We start from the raw sequence: 16094 nt of genomic DNA on the forward strand, positions 1-16094 counted from the left end.
GGCTGCTGGTGGACGAGGTGTCGGTGTGTGTGTGCGTCTACCCGGCCGCCATTACTCCTCTCTCTCTCCCTCTCTCTCTCTCTCTCTCGCTCTATCCCCCTCCCGCTCTCTCGCTCTCTCGCTCTATCCCCCTCCCTCTCCCTCTCGCTCTATCCCCCTCCCTCTCCCTCTCCCTCTCGCTCTATCCCCCTCCCTCTCCCTCTCCCTCTCGCTCTATCCCCCTCCCTCTCTATGTGTGTGTGTGTTTTCTGCCCCCCCCCCCCTTCCTCTCCTTCCCAAGGCCGCGGTGCATGCCGGGCCATTCTCCTGGTTACTCTCTGTCATTCACCGACATGATGGGACATTCACGAAGCGAGAAACTGTGGGAAATCACAACTCTGATCCCAAACCCACTTTATACAACCAGCTTTATTGTGAACAAGGAATCTACGGAGGCCGATAGAGTTCAACGCTCTGCGAGTTAATGAAACGAATAGTGTGGTGAAATGGAAGAGGTTGTTGTCTCGCTGATCTCTCTCTGCTCCGTGGGAATCAAACTTAGACACAGTGACAGAAACAACGAGCTGAGCACAAGCCCATGATGTTATATACAGAACAGAGGGTGTTCACTGTAACTTTACCCTCAGACCTCAGAGTCTAACACTATCAATGTGTCTATAGGTCATATTTTAAAGGTCCAGTGTGAAGGATTTAGTTATATTGGCATAAATTGAATAAAACGTTCATTATTCTGTTTCCAATATTGTGTAAACACCTGAGACTTAGAGTAATTTAGTTTAGAATGAGATCTTTGAATCTAAACTAGCAGCAGGGTTCTCATCCACTGCCGGGTTTCCACTGACCCTCTGTCTGTGCTTCTATAACCTGAAGGAGGGTTCTGCCTGAAACTCACTAGATGAACCTTTCACACATTGAATCCAAACATACATCAGAAGTCATTTGAAATTGTTAACTACGATGTAAACTCTCATAATGACCTTCAAACATCTCTGTGATATCTATGGTCCTGGAGTTATTTCTATATTCATAATTTACTCTAATTAATGTTCATATGGTTTCAGTAACTGGCCAGAGGTTTATCATGTGTCTTCTTTATTCATATTAACTGAAGGGCAGCAGTTTGAGACCCGGACTGAACTCCAAACACTCTTATTTACTATTTGGTATGGTGTCAGTGAACGCACCGCTTCTGGATGGTAACTGAGCATTAAATGCTAACAGGTTAGCTTGTTGTTTTCACCGGAAACGGAAATGTCCAGTTTGTCTCATGTTGGGGTTGTGAATTAAACGAGCTAACATCCATTAGCCTGGATCCCGATAGCTTAGCCTTGACACCTGTTAGCTTAGCTTAGATCATGTTAGCCTTGACACCTGTTAGCTTAGCCTGGATCCTGTTAGCTTAGCTTAGATCCTGTTAGCCTGGATCCCGTTAGCCTGGGTTGTTTTCAGCCCGGCTGAAGGCTCTCATGTAGCCGCCCTCCACACACAAACTGCCGGTAAATGAAATCAAGTTATTTAGGTTATTTACGGTTATTTAGGTTATTTACGGCTTTATCTGATGTGATAACACAGCGGCATGTTGCATTCAGAAGCTTCCGGAAAGTCAGAAATCCCTGAAACCTATTTATAAGACTAAATATAGTTATTTCTAAATGTAATTAATTAATAACAGTGTAAATGTTTTAATACAGGCTGTACTTTTCGTACTTTAACAACCTTATATTCTTTCTGTAAAATGAAAGTGTTCAGGATCTGTTCCACAGAGCAGCACATTTAAAACATGAAGATTTTCATTTGAACAGTGTTTCCACAAACGTCTCACCTGTCGCTTTAAGGCGACGTCATCACAGCTGACCAATCAGCACCAGCCAAACAGGTGAGAGCATCTGGAGCCTAAAGGTCAAAGTTCAACCTCATTTATCTGTTTATTTTGAGTCATGTGAACCGTTTGAACTTTATCGTTGTATTTAATTTGATTTGTATTTATTGTCCCTCTGTGTAGAGCTGTTCATAAAGGCTCCTGTAGAAAGTTGTGATTCAGCCGGTTCCTCGTGTTCCTGTCGATGCTCTGGAGCCGTGGTCCTGCTGCTGCTTCAGAGGATGATCCAGTTCGTGCTGATGGTGAACCGGCAGGGTCAGACCCGACTGTCCCGGTACTACCAGCCCGTGGAGCTGACCAGGAGGGCGGCGCTAGAGGCTGACGTGGTGCGATGCTGCCTGAGCCGCAGGAAGGAGCAGGTACCCGAGTGCTCACGCTGTGTAGCTTGACAGGAAGTGAGTGTCCCCACTTCACTCAGCTGAGCTCCTGTTTCCCCAGTGCTCGTTCGTGGAGTACAAGGACTTCAAACTGGTTTACCGCCAGTACGCGGCCCTGTACATCGTGGTCGCTGTCACGGACGCAGAGGTGAGTCCTGCTCAGTTAGCTCGAGGGGCCTGAACAAAGATGGACGACACGACAGCTCCCAAAAGTGAAGCCAAATCCTCTGGATCGCCCCCTGCTGGCTGGCTGCAGTATAGGTCATAAACCTCCTCCATGTTAGCAGATGGGACATGAACCAAACTGAAAAGTCAGAGTAGAGGTTAACTAAATGTTTGTAAAGATGTTTGTCTCCTTTCAGGTCGTTCTCATCTCTCTGATGTTTGTACAAGTGTTTCTGATCAGTTTGGGTTTAATCAGTTATTTGATGATTGACAGCTGAGAAGGACTCGTGATTGGTTGGACTTTATAAACAGTTACTGAGTTTTCATGGATAAAATCAGAGAAATGAAAAGTAAAAACTTTCAGCCTCCCAGAACTATAATATATCACGAGGTCCTGGATCAACGTCTGTAATTTATATTTTAAATAAAATAAAAATTCATAAATGAAAAGATCAAAGCTGGTTTTGTGTCCGTCTCCCACAGAACGAGCTCTCCGTCTACGAGCTGGTCCACAACTTTGTGGAGGTTCTGGATAAATACTTTAGTCGAGTGGTGAGTTCACACAGACACACACATTGGTAACACATGACTCAAGACACTGGTGTTGATGTGATGTGCTCAGTGTGGTCACCAGTTGTGTATTTGTGTTTGCTTCCCTGCAGAGTGAACTGGACGTATCCTTCAACCCGACTTGCACGTCACAACTCGACGCTACGTGATGTCAGTGAATGCCTCTTTGTTTAGTTTCCTTGACTCGTCAGCAGATCATGTTCAACCTGGACCGAGTCCACGTCATCCTGGACGAGATGATCCAGAACGGACACATCGTGGAGACCAACAAGGGCCGGATCCTGGCGCCGCTCACCGCCCTCGACAAGATGGCCGACAGCTGAGACGCCACACCACAGCCTGGACAACGATGAGCATGTGTTTCCACCTCAGTCTGTGACTAAACCAAACCAAACATTGGTCCATGTCCCATCTGCTAACATGGAGGAGGTGCAGACTGGGACCTGTGCTGCTGACAGCCACCAGGGGGCGATCCAGAGGATTGGGCTTCACTCTTTGGGAACAGCCATGTTGTCCATCTTCATCTACAGTTTGTGTTCTAGTCGTTTCATGTCATGAACTTCTCTTCAGATCAGAGGACTCTGATGTAAACAGATTGAACTGCAGGGAATCGAACCTACGACGATTCACTCTGAATTAAAAATGTGCTGATCTTGATCTTTTGTCAATAAATCAGACTCTGACCTTCTGGATCACGATCTGAGGATTAATCTGTTCACGTCAAACCCAGAAGGTGAAGGGTTAAATCTCAGGAAGTACAAATCAAAGGATTGATCATCATCAGGCCCCACATAACGACAGTGTGACCACTGGGTGGCGCTCTGACTGGAGCTGCTTCTGGATCTGAACCACACACGTGTTCCTCACATGTTCTGTCTGTGATAAACGCTAAGTCAGTGTCTCTGGATCTTCTCCTGCAGCCTCGGGGTAAAATGTGTGTAATATCAGTTCTTTCTCCTGTAAGTTGCAGATAACAGAATTTGGGGGGGGGGGGGGGTCCAAGTGGCGGCTTCTGTTTCACATGTTGAGTTCAGGGTGCGTTCTGAGCGTTGGAAAGACGAAGGTTCCCTCCACAAACTACAGGACTCCATCTTTACTTCATACTTTGCAAACATTTTAATGATTATTTTTTTGGAGCATACACATTTGAAAATATCTGTTTACCTCAAACTGCAACTTGAGTTAAATAAATGTTTATAATATACAAAGAAAATACAGGAGAGCAGAGCTGACACGTTGTCTTCTCTTTCCATGTGCCTCGCACACGACCAGTGTTTCTGTCTCTACAGCTTCATCATAAAAGAAAACACCAAATGCACTCTGACCCCTACAGCCGGCCAGGAACAACCCCAAAACTGTCACACACACACACACACACACACACACACAACAAAAAGCAAAAGAACAAAAAAATAAAAACAGAAACGGGGGCGGTGATTGTTTGGAGGAGGAACTGAAAACTGAAGCTAGGAGTCAAACCAGGAGGAGGAAGGTCAGCACACACACAGCAGCTCAGGTGGGTGAGGAGGAGGAGGGTGCTGCTGCTGATGAAGATGAAGGAGGTGTTGAGGATGTGAGGAGGCAGCTTCATTTCAATCTGCATGACCCCCCCCCCTCCTCCAGCGGTCAGGCTGGCTCGGATCAGCTGATCTGTCAGTCACGCGGCGGCGGACGAGAGGAGCTCAGGGCGGCCTCAGTTGAGGTGGAAGCCTTTCTCCATGGTGGCGGCCAACAGACGCTCCCTCATGATGTCCTCTGAGGAATATTCAGGAAGCTTCAGGTAGTGAACACACGTGTTGACTGATGGGTAACTGGAGTCGGTGGCATCGACCTGAGGGGGGGGGGGCAAAACCACTGATGATTGACAAACATCTCAGATCACTTCATGTTCTAATCAGAGTCCGGGCGCCGTCTTTAAATTAAATAAAGTTCAACTCCATCTTTAGAATTTGTTGTTGTTTAATTTCCTCAAAGCTCTGCTGTCCCACCTCCGGTCAGGGTATTTAAACACATCACATGTGAACACAGACCTTTAACATCAATAATGAGCTGTCAATCATCTTTGATTTGCTCAGTTCACGTGTGCAGAAGAAGGCGTTTACCTTTCTGACGATGGTGAGGCGGGGGTGCAGGTTGGCGAGGCCACCAGGGGGCAGCGTGGAGCAGCCGGTGGTGAACTGAAGGAAGGCTTTCCTCTCGTCAGACGACATCCCACAGAGAACTCTGACGAACCGCAGGAAGCCGGGACTGAGGGGGGGGGAAGGTTCAGGTGGGTGTGTATTGTGTATCTCTGTGTGTGTATTGTGTGTCTGTGTGTGTACATACCTGTCTCTGGTGTAACCCAGCTTTGGTTCAGTGTAGTTGATGATGTCATCAGAAGTCCAGGAAGGTGATTGGTTACCACAGAGGATCATCTGGACCTCCTTATGGCTGAAAGAGCTCAGCTTCTCCATCGGAAAGACTCGGTTAAAACCCTCTGAGGAGGAGAACCAGGAGAGGAGAGGAGAGGAGGAGAAACAGGAGATCCAGGAGAGGAGAGGAGGAGAACCAGGAGAGGAGAACCAGGAGATCCAGGAGAGGAGGAGAGGAGAACCAGGAGATCCAGGAGAGGAGAGGAGGAGAAACAGGAGAGGAGAGGAGGAGAAGTTTGAATTTCACTCATTTCTTTTCTACAGAAGACGAGTGGAGTCATGTGACGAGTGCTTTACCTCTGAACGCCTCCATTTGCTTCTGGATACCAGTGTGCATACAGAAATCAAACATCAGCTCCACGTACTCCTCAGCGTTCTCCATGGTCACCATCTGAACACACACACACACACACAGTGTTAACATCTGTTCACCTGACACCTCCTGCTCGTCAGCGTCACACACTCGTCGTTACCTCGTCTTCTCCGTTGGTTTTCAGATCCACTGCAGAGAAACCGTGAACCTTCGAGGACGGACAGAACTGGAAGTTCAACCTGGAGAGAGAGACACAGAGAGTGAGACACTGTCCAGCATCACATGAACACACTTCTTCTCCGTCACACAGTGAATTTGTGCATCTTCTCTAAATCCAGACGTCTCTCCCTGGAGGTGCAGAGCGTCCAGAGCGTCTCAGCATGTCGCTCTGGACGAGTTCTCATGCGTTCTCTCTAAAAAACACGTTCCTGTTCTCGGCTCAGAGTTCACTAACATCCTGTCCTCATACTTCAGTGCAAAGATCCTGACTGAAGGTTCTGTTCATCTCAGGTTCGACACGTTTATTGAAAGAAAAATCCTGAAGCTTCAGGTCGTGACTCAGGTTCTGTATGAAGCTGAAGGTTCTGACTGAACAGTGACTGTTCTGACGTCAGCTGTTAAATCAGTCAACTCTCATCACAGTGAGAATCCTGATGTATCTAAACTTTCGTCTGCACTTTCTGATGGTTCTGTTTTTCTGGTCTCTGTGTGTTTTACCCGAGGTCCTCGATGCAGAGGGGGGGTCCGGAGCCGAGCGGGTTCCTCAGCATCAGGTCCTGCAGCCTGGTGTTCTTCTCGTCCTCAGATAAACTCTTGCTCGCCAGAATCTGCCTCCTCTTCACCGCCAGCTCCTTGACCTCCTTCAGGAAACGGGCTCTGTGGAACAAAGCAGAAAAGATGAGACGTGTTCTGAGTCCGCTTCAGATTCAAACTCTGGTTCAACTCCTGTGGCTGTTTGAACCAAGAGGAGGAAGAAGAAACAACTCTTCCTCCTTTTCTTCCACGTCTTCCTACTTCCCCTTCTTCTCCTCCTTACTCCTCTACTTCCCCTTCTTTTCCTCTTCTTCCCTCATCTTTCTCATTCCCCTCCCTCTTCTTCATCTTTATTTCCTCCTCTCCTCCTCTACTTTTTGATCTTCACTACTTTCTTCCTTTAAAATAAAAAGACCTATAAAGACCGAGGAGCAGGGCGTTCTGACCTGTGGGGGTTGACCAGCTGGAAGTCGTCCCAGGTCAGGATGCCGTGGTACCAGGCCGGTGGTTTGGGTTTGGGGGGGTCCATGATGAACTCGGACTTGGAGTCCTCGTCGAAGCTGCCCAGGGAGTAGGTCTCCTGGCTGTCCTCGGTGGAGGCCTCGGACTGCACCTCGGACAGCAGCAGGAAGGGGTGCAGGTAGGGCCGGTCGGGGTCGTGGCCGTGGGGCGAGCTGCGGGACTGGTAGAGCAGCTTGCTCATGTTGGACTTGATGTCTCCCATGCAGAGCAGCTTGAAGAACGGCTGAGACACGGGCAGGTCCACCAGCCGGTTGTCCTGGATGCACTTGGCCAGGAAGACGCCCAGGAAGTGGAACAGCTGGGTGATGCGCTCCAGCTCCTCGCTGTCCTGAGGGAACGGGGCCGCGAACAGGCCACAGGAGCGCTGCACGTAGAAACCAGGAGGCTTCAGACCTCCACCCAGGTCCACCTGAAACCAGCAGCACACGCTCACGTCACTGTGCACTTAGGGGACAAACAGACCCATGACCTTTGACCTCCCCCATCCTATCAGCTGCTCTGTGAGTCTGACCTGTCGGGACTCGTCGTCGGGGAAGTCGTCGTCACACAACCAGACGCCCAGAGACGTCCTCTGGAACTCTGCAGCCACCAGAGCGTAGAACTCCAGAGTCGGGCCGAGGCCGGTTCCCTCCTCGCCCTGAAACTCCACCTGGACACACAGACACACACACACACACACACAGACACACAGACACACACACACACACACACAGACACCTTATTAGTCCATGTTCATGTCTTAATCCTTTCCCTCAGTTATCAGTGTGGAAACTCTTCTCACCTCGAGCACAGACTTCCTGTCAGCGTGGATCTGCATGACAGACTCCGCCCACTCCATCATGGCGTCCCCTCGGGGGACTTTCACTCTCTCGTGTTTGAGACGTCCCACCCTGAACTCTCCGGGGTCGTCCCGGCGCACCGTGGTGGACGGGCGGGAGCGCTCCATGGTCGCCTCCCGTCGGTTCTGCAGCCACACAATCGCCCTGAAGACACAGAGGTCAGAGGTCAGAGGAAAGATAAATAAATAGAAAAATACAATGAAACAAATTAACTCCCACAACAAATAGTATATAAAAGAAACGGTTATAATTCATTAAATGAACGATGGTAGATTTGTTGTTTATTTTCTTCTCGTGTCTGTTCATTGGCTCGAGGACTTTCAGTCCCGGTCACTTCCTTCAGTGTGGCTCACTGTGGGGGAGTGGGAGGAGTCAGGGGAGGAGTCAGGGGAGGAGTCAGGGGAGGACCTGTCCCTCAGGCTCACCTGGACGCTCCGAAGGCGGTGCAGGTGAAGTAGAGCTGTCGGGTTTCGAAGGGGATGAGGAAAGGACACTTGGAGGTCAGCTGCTCACACCACTCGGGCAGCGCTCCACTGGCCAGCGCCAGAGGCTCCTGGGAAACAGAAATAAACCAGTTCAAAGACCTGGACCAACGGGCATCGAACCACCGGCACCACAGATCCACTCCTGTCTGGTGCTGACTGACCTCGATCTGCTGCAGGATCTTGGTTGTGATCTTCTTACTGGTGAACTCCTCTGGAGACGCGTTGAACTGCAGCTCGTCGACGTCTGAACACAAAATTAAATTAGAATAAATCAGAAACTGCTTCATCATCAGGACGTGAGATTCAAACAGAGTGTGGTCCTACCCTCCTGCAGCGAGCGGGGGTTGGAGCTGGCGTCTCCTCCGATGATGTAGAGGATCCTCAGCAGCTGCAGGACGTCCTCCACGCCGCAGGCGTTCTGACTGCAGCCCGCCTTCGCCTGGGCCGCCTCCCTGGCCGCGCCCAGGATCTCACTGCTCTGATTGGCTGATACTGTACTCGGGCTCAGACCGCCAGAACGACCCCCGACACTGAGCTCACAGAAGTCCTGGAGGAGGGGAACAGGTCAGAGGTCAGGTGTGATGAGACATCACTGTGTATAAAGTCAACCAGTGACTGTAGTGGTTCATGTTGTAACGTGTGAGTCACCATCTTGCCGCTCTCCTTCTCCTTCTCGGCGTCCTTCAGCTCCCGGTACATGATCCTGAAGGACAGACACAGTGAGACCTCAAACATCTGAGAAGCTGAAGCTCAGGTTCAGATCTGAGTTGATTCTTACGTGTACGTCGGCTCCCAGATGCGTCGCAGCTTGTCCGTCTTCACGGCTCCGCTGCAGGAGAACTGCAGCAGCCGCTGGACGTAGTAGAAGATGGTGGACTTGTAGTTGGACAGAGGAAGCTCCACCTCCCTGGTGGTTCCCAGCCCGGCCACCTGAACCAACACACGTGCTTCATGAGACCAGCGCTGACTGGGATTCTGTCATTATGTTTTTATTTCCTGTCACTGACGAGTTCAGCTCAACGTTTCACAACCAGAGAGGAACAAACCTTGAGGGTGAGGGCGAGGTGAGGAGACGGGGCGCACTCCACCTCCTCCTGCACCTCCGAGCGAGGAGTTCCTGAGGCACAAAGCACCAGATCACTTAGGAACGGTCAAACTCACAAATCAGCTGAAGATTTGATTACTGAGTCGATGACGTCACTTATTCACCGACATGTTTTTTATTTAAATAAACATAGAATTATCTCCTTTTACAAAACTAAATCATAAAACTAGGCCAGGTGTGTGTCTGTGTGTGTGTGTGTGTGTTACCGGGCTGGGGGATCTCCAGGTCGGTGGTCTGCTGGACGTTGGTTCTTCCTGGTCGGGGGTCGAAGGCAGGAACCAGAGCAGAGAACTGTCTCTTCAGGACGAAGTCGTCGTCCCACGTCCTCCTGCGTCCTCCTTTGGTCTCGTACTCCTCCTCCTCCTGCAGGACGGGTTCGGGTTAAACTCACTTCCAGTGACCGTTAATGTAAAACCCATAACACAAGAGGTTTCTGTACCAGGACCTCCTCGTACTCCTGGTCCTCCTGGTTGTCGTCCTCGTTCTCGTCATCGTCGTCGTCCGGCTCGGGGAGGTCCTCCTCGTCGTCCAGCTCGGCCAATAGCGTGTTGGCCCGACAGCTGTCCAGGAAGTCTGCAGGACATTGGATCAGAGCTAATGTGGATGAAATCATTCAGGTTGGACCCTCGTCTTTTCATTAGAGAACAACATCACAAAGAAAGTGAATGTCTGCAGCTTCTCTTATTTCAAATCTTTCTCAACTTTAAACATCAACAACCAGAAGCTGCAGAATCTGATCTGAGCAGAATTAATAAGACTTTAGAAAGTTCATGTTTTACAGGAAAGTTCAGTTTGTTGATCTGGAAGTGATGAACATTATTTTGAAGCTCAAACCAAAAGCGGGGGGGGGTTAGGCCTTCAGATGTGATGATCAAGGTTAGGTGTTGGAGAACACATCATGTCAATGAGTAACCCCACTACTGTGTGTGTGTGTGTCTGTGTGTGTGTGTGTGTGTGTGTGTGTGTGTGTGTGTGTGTGTGTGTGTGTGTGTGTGTGTGTGTCTGTGTACCATAGAGGGAGAACTCCGCCTCCTGACCCGTGTCGCTCTCACTGGACGTGGACGTCAGGCTGGTCGTTAGGGTGTTGCTTAGCAACTGGCCCACTGACAGACCAGTGGTTGCCGTGGCGACGTTGTTGCTGCTGGTCACGATGGAGGTTGACATGGTGACGGTGGAGGTGGTGCCGGTGGACGTGAGGTTAGGGAAACTCTGAGCGCCCATGAGAGGAGAAGCTGCAACACACAGAGGGGGGGGGGGGGGGGGGGGGGTCAGACCCCAGCTGCTGATTGGCTGCAGGACACAGATCTGATCTCAGGTCTGATTCCTCCTGAAGTGCAGAGATCAGCTTCTCCAGATGTTCCAATACCAGAACAAGGTATTGGAACATCTGGATGAAGTGATGACTGTTTACTGGGCTCAGGTCAAACCCACTAAAACAATGACTAAGAGAAAAGTTATAAAATATTGACAATCAATTATCTTCACGTCTCTCTGCTTCAGAGGCTGAGAGTGTTTGAAACAACATGGAGGGTTTACTCAGCAGCTCAGGTCTTAATGGTTCATGTGGTGATGCTGTGGTTACACTGGTTACAGTGGTGTGTGGTGCTGGGGAACTCACTGGCTGTGCTCATCACGTTGCGGCCCAGTGTGTTGGTGTTGTTGTCGCTGCTGCTGCGGCTCAGGTTCATGTTGTTGGTGGCGTTGGTGCGCGACATGTTGGGCGCCCGGCGGACGAAGGACTCCATCAGGCTGGCCTCACGGGACGACAGGTTGGGGACGCTGGCGCTGGAGCTCATGGGAGCGCCGGCGGCCAGCAGCGAGCTGACGGACAGCCGGGCGTTAGCCAGCGAGCACAGAGGCCTCTGGGAGGGCGTGTCCTTGCTGGAAGACTCCGACACGGAGCTGACGTCGGGGGAGCTCACGCTCACCAGCCCCATGCAGATGGCTGCTGCCGGGTCGATGGACGCCAGGGACGAGTCCTTGTTCCTGCCTTCGTCTCCGGGGGCGGGCGTGTCGGCGGTGAGCGTTCCCGAGCTGGAGGCGGAGCCTGATCCGCCCTCCACCGCAGACGACAGGACCACGATGGGCTCGTGGCCGTCGGAGCCGGCGAGTCCCGCTCCGGAGCCCTGGTCCAGCAGCAGCCCTTCGGCCCTCCTCTCCAGCCGCAGACCCCCCCCACCCGGGAGCCCGGCCGAGGAGCTCAGGCTGATGTCGGAGGAGGAGGCGACGCTGCAGACGGAGCTGCTGCTGCCCTTCCTGCTGGACGAGCTGGCCCCGCCCAGCGACGTGGCTCCGCCCTTATCGGGACAGTTATTTTTCACCAGGCTGCTCCACAACTGCTGGTGCGAGGAAGACGAGGAGAAGGAGGTGGTGGTGGTCGTGCCGCCGATGGCTGCCGGCGTCACGGAGGGTCCCACCGTGGAGGAGGCGGGGCCTGAAACAGTGGATGAGACAGGTTTGGGTGACGGCGCTGTGGCAGCCGACTCAGGGTCGAACCCTGGAGCAAGCTTGAGGTCAAACTTCCCTTCAGCGCCCATACGGTAAGAGTTAGAGCCGCCGGCATCCCAGGTTACATCAATCCAGCCTGGATGGACAGAGAGATAGGAGGGAGACGGACGGATGGATGTCAGAGACCCGGCAGAGAGAGAGATAGACGGACAGAGAGAGAGAGAGAGAGAGTGGTAGAGGGAGGGAGACTCAGAGCAGAGAAGCAGCTAACAGTCAGAGCAGCTCCACACTGGACCAGGTCCCCACGCTGCGTATGAATCCTCATTTAAAGTCACGTGAAAAGTCAAGACCTCATTTACTAAATCATCCAAATGTGGTTCAACGTGCAGGGAATTTAATCTAAGCCTTTTTTATATAGTTTATAGAATCATCCACTGGTGGTCGGACATTTTCATTTTCAGATTTCATCAGAACGTGTTCATGAAGCTTGGATGTTCCTGCTGCTGTCAACTTCCAGATTATCTATATATGAATATGAAAGTGTTGAAACGTGACCAGAGGACGAAGGACACTGAAGAGGGAGGAGCTACGTCCAACTGACATTATGAATCACAATAATTCTACATTTCAACCATATAACTGATACTTTGAGTTTTAATCTTTATTCATTTATTATATATATATATATTAAATTATATTTTAGATGAATGTATATAGTGGAAAATCATTATACATATAAATCGATATATAGGTTATATATCTGAAAGAGTTGTGTCCCTCTGAAAATGAAAATGCTGAGTCACTGTGACTTCAACGACCTCAGCACTTAATGATTCCCTGAGGAGAAGAGTCCAGGTGGAGCGAGGAGGAAACCATATGAACAGAAAACCACAAAAATAGAAAATATTCCTGCAAAACACAAAACGGTCAAAGCAACAACATAAATAAATCAAAAGTGAGAATCAACAACCATCATCCTGGATTATGATTCATAAAAAGTAAAGATCAACGGAGCTGCTGTCCCACTGAGGGACACAGATCTAAACACATTGAGAGGAGGAGGAGAAAGAGAGGGAGGAGGAGATGAAGAGGAGGCTAAGATAAAGAGGAGGAGGAGGAGATGACGAGGAGAAACAAGGAAACTAAGATAAAGAGGAGCTTGAGATGAAGATGAATAAGAGGAGGTGACAGAGGAGAGGAAAAGGCGGAGATGAAGATGAAGAGCAGGTGTCCATGTGACCTGTTGGGATACAAACATCTCACTCCTCCTCGAGTCAGAAGATACAAACATCTCAGTCCTCCTCGAGTCAGGATCAGAAGCTACAAACATCTCACTCCACCTCGAGTCAGGATCAGAAGCTACAAACATCTCACTCCACCTCGAGTCAGAAGATACAAACATCTCACTCCACCTCGAGTCAGGATCAGAAGATACAAACATCTCACTCCTCCTCGAGTCAGAAGCTACAAACATCTCACTCCTCCTCGAGTCAGAAGATACAAACATCTCACTCCTCCTCGAGTCAGAAGCTACAAACATCTCACTCCACCTCGAGTCAGGATCAGAAGCTACAAACATCTCACTCCACCTCGAGTCAGAAGATACAAACATCTCACTCCACCTCGAGTCAGGATCAGAAGATACAAACATCTCACTCCTCCTCGAGTCAGAAGCTACAAACATCTCACTCCTCCTCGAGTCAGAAGCTACAAACATCTCACTCCACCTCGAGTCAGAAGATACAAACATCTCACTCCACCTCGAGTCAGGATCAGAAGCTACAAACATCTCACTCCTCCTCGAGTCAGAAGCTACAAACATCTCACTCCTCCTCGAGTCAGGATCAGAAGCTACAAACATCTCACTCCACCTCGAGTCAGAAGCTACAAACATCTCACTCCACCTCGAGTCAGGATCAGAAGCTACAAACATCTCACTCCACCTCGAGTCAGAAGATACAAACATCTCACTCCTCCTCGAGTCAGAAGCTACAAACATCTCACTCCACCTCGAGTCAGAAGCTACAAACATCTCACTCCTCCTCGAGTCAGAAGATACAAACATCTCACTCCACCTCGAGTCAGGATCAGAAGCTACAAACATCTCACTCCACCTCGAGTCAGAAGCTACAAACATCTCACTCCTCCTCGAGTCAGAAGATACAAACATCTCACTCCACCTCGAGTCAGGATCAGAAGCTACAAACATCTCACTCCACCTCGAGTCAGGATCAGAAGCTACAAACATCTCACTCCTCCTCGAGTCAGAAGCTACAAACATCTCACTCCTCCTCGAGTCAGAAGCTACAAACATCTCACTCCTCCTCGAGTCAGGATCAGAAGCTACAAACATCTCACTCCTCCTCGAGTCAGAAGCTACAAACATCTCACTCCTCCTCGAGTCAGGATCAGAAGCTACAAACATCTCACTCCACCTCGAGTCAGGATCAGAAGATACAAACATCTCACTCCACCTCGAGTCAGGATCAGAAGCTACAAACATCTCACTCCTCCTCGAGTCAGAAGCTACAAACATCTCACTCCTCCTCGAGTCAGGATCAGAAGCTACAAACATCTCACTCCACCTCGAGTCAGAAGATACAAACATCTCACTCCACCTCGAGTCAGAAGATACAAACATCTCACTCCTCCTCGAGTCAGAAGCTACAAACATCTCACTCCACCTCGAGTCAGGATCAGAAGCTACAAACATCTCACTCCACCTCGAGTCAGAAGATACAAACATCTCACTCCACCTCGAGTCAGAAGCTACAAACATCTCACTCCTCCTCGAGTCAGAAGCTACAAACATCTCACTCCTCCTCGAGTCAGAAGATACAAACATCTCACTCCACCTCGAGTCAGGATCAGAAGCTACAAACATCTCACTCCTCCTCGAGTCAGAAGCTACAAACATCTCACTCCTCCTCGAGTCAGAAGCTACAAACATCTCACTCCTCCTCGAGTCAGGATCAGAAGCTACAAACATCTCACTCCTCCTCGAGTCAGGATCAGAAGCTACAAACATCTCACTCCTCCTCGAGTCAGAAGCTACAAACATCTCACTCCTCCTCGAGTCAGAAGCTACAAACATCTCACTCCTCCTCGAGTCAGAAGCTACAAACATCTCACTCCACCTCGAGTCAGGATCAGAAGCTACAAACATCTCACTCCTCCTCGAGTCAGAAGATACAAACATCTCACTCCTCCTCGAGTCAGGATCAGAAGCTACAAACATCTCACTCCTCCTCGAGTCAGAAGCTACAAACATCTCACTCCACCTCGAGTCAGGATCAGAAGCTACAAACATCTCACTCCTCCTCGAGTCAGAAGATACAAACATCTCACTCCTCCTCGAGTCAGAAGCTACAAACATCTCACTCCTCCTCGAGTCAGAAGCTACAAACATCTCACTCCTCCTCGAGTCAGAAGCTACAAACATCTCACTCCTCCTCGAGTCAAGATCAGAAGATACTAACATCTCACTCCTCCTCGAGTCAGAAGCTACAAACATCTCACTCCACCTCGAGTCAGGATCAGAAGCTACAAACATCTCACTCCTCCTCGAGTCAGAAGCTACAAACATCTCACTCCACCTCGAGTCAGGATCAGAAGCTACAAACATCTCACTCCACCTCGAGTCAGAAGATACAAACATCTCACTCCTCCTCGAGTCAGAAGCTACAAACATCTCACTCCTCCTTGAGTCAGAAGCTACAAACATCTCACTCCTCCTTGAGTCAGAAGCTACAAACATCTCACTCCTCCTTGAGTCAGAAGCTACAAACATCTCACTCCTCCTGGAGTCAGAAGATACAAACATCTCACTCCACCTCGAGTCAGGATCAGAAGATACAAACATCTCACTCCACCTCGAGTCAGGATCAGAAGCTACAAACATCTCACTCCACCTCGAGTCAGGATCAGAAGCTACAAACATCTCACTCCACCTCGAGTCAGAAGCTACTAACATCTCACTCCACCTCGAGTCAGGATCAGAAGCTACAAACATCTCACTCCACCTCTAGTCAGAAGCTACAAACATCTCACTCCACCTCGAGTCAGGATCAGAAGCTACAAACATCTCACTCCACCTCGAGTCAGGATCAGAAGCTACAAACATCTCACTCCACCTCGAGTCAGAAGCTACAAACATCTCACTCCACCTCGAGTCAGGATCAGAAGCTACAAACATCTCACTCCTCCTCGAGTCAGGATCAGAAGATA

The 16094-nt window shown here is 49.8% G+C and overlaps 2 protein-coding genes across 3 annotated transcripts in view; one reads left to right on the forward strand and one right to left on the reverse strand.

Moving 5' to 3' along the window:
• The first annotated feature begins 1148 nt into the window (after positions 1 to 1148).
• ap4s1 (adaptor related protein complex 4 subunit sigma 1) lies at positions 1149 to 3683 on the forward strand. Of its 2 annotated transcripts, none has more exons than XM_053434365.1 (7): positions 1149 to 1221; positions 1803 to 1876; positions 2003 to 2238; positions 2318 to 2404; positions 2905 to 2973; positions 3084 to 3095; positions 3186 to 3683. In XM_053434365.1, the coding sequence occupies exons 3-7, from the start codon at positions 2101 to 2103 to the stop codon at positions 3312 to 3314; spliced, it is 435 nt and encodes a 144-aa protein (XP_053290340.1). In that variant the 5' UTR covers positions 1149 to 1221; positions 1803 to 1876; positions 2003 to 2100; the 3' UTR covers positions 3315 to 3683. The 2 variants fall into 2 exon arrangements, with proteins under 2 accessions (XP_053290340.1, XP_053290339.1); XM_053434364.1 differs by lacking the exon at positions 1149 to 1221 and adding an exon at positions 1228 to 1496.
• A 400-nt stretch (positions 3684 to 4083) lies between these two features.
• hectd1 (HECT domain containing 1) overlaps positions 4084 to 16094 on the reverse strand; it is a 27475-nt gene continuing 15464 nt past the window's right edge. Inside the window, exons 26-44 of the mRNA XM_053434366.1 lie at positions 11038 to 12003; positions 10430 to 10651; positions 9859 to 9992; positions 9626 to 9782; positions 9361 to 9431; positions 9093 to 9244; positions 8963 to 9017; positions 8639 to 8861; positions 8476 to 8558; positions 8255 to 8382; positions 7772 to 7973; positions 7502 to 7639; positions 6915 to 7399; positions 6433 to 6591; positions 5876 to 5954; positions 5700 to 5793; positions 5317 to 5467; positions 5094 to 5238; positions 4084 to 4822 (exon numbers count right to left, since the gene is read on the reverse strand). Of these exons, the coding sequence (XP_053290341.1) occupies positions 4685 to 4822; positions 5094 to 5238; positions 5317 to 5467; positions 5700 to 5793; positions 5876 to 5954; positions 6433 to 6591; positions 6915 to 7399; positions 7502 to 7639; positions 7772 to 7973; positions 8255 to 8382; positions 8476 to 8558; positions 8639 to 8861; positions 8963 to 9017; positions 9093 to 9244; positions 9361 to 9431; positions 9626 to 9782; positions 9859 to 9992; positions 10430 to 10651; positions 11038 to 12003 (3782 nt within the window). The 3' untranslated portion in view covers positions 4084 to 4684. The remainder of the gene's footprint in view (positions 4823 to 5093; positions 5239 to 5316; positions 5468 to 5699; positions 5794 to 5875; positions 5955 to 6432; positions 6592 to 6914; positions 7400 to 7501; positions 7640 to 7771; positions 7974 to 8254; positions 8383 to 8475; positions 8559 to 8638; positions 8862 to 8962; positions 9018 to 9092; positions 9245 to 9360; positions 9432 to 9625; positions 9783 to 9858; positions 9993 to 10429; positions 10652 to 11037; positions 12004 to 16094) is intronic.

The sequence above is a fragment of the Pleuronectes platessa genome, chromosome 11 (genome assembly GCF_947347685.1).
Source record: "Pleuronectes platessa chromosome 11, fPlePla1.1, whole genome shotgun sequence".
Classification (NCBI taxonomy): Eukaryota; Metazoa; Chordata; class Actinopteri; order Pleuronectiformes; family Pleuronectidae; genus Pleuronectes; species Pleuronectes platessa.

What these genes read in the sequence shown, in the direction of transcription:
- ap4s1 (XM_053434365.1), top strand. Translation starts at nt 2,101, where the DNA reads ATGATCCAGTTCGTGCTGATGGTGAACCGGCAGGGTCAGACCCGACTG. An exon ending in TGAGCCGCAGGAAGGAGCAG is followed by an intron (nt 2,239 to 2,317) that starts GTACCCGAGTGC and finishes CTGTTTCCCCAG; the next exon opens with TGCTCGTTCGTGGAGTACAA. An exon ending in TCGCTGTCACGGACGCAGAG is followed by an intron (nt 2,405 to 2,904) that starts GTGAGTCCTGCT and finishes CGTCTCCCACAG; the next exon opens with AACGAGCTCTCCGTCTACGA.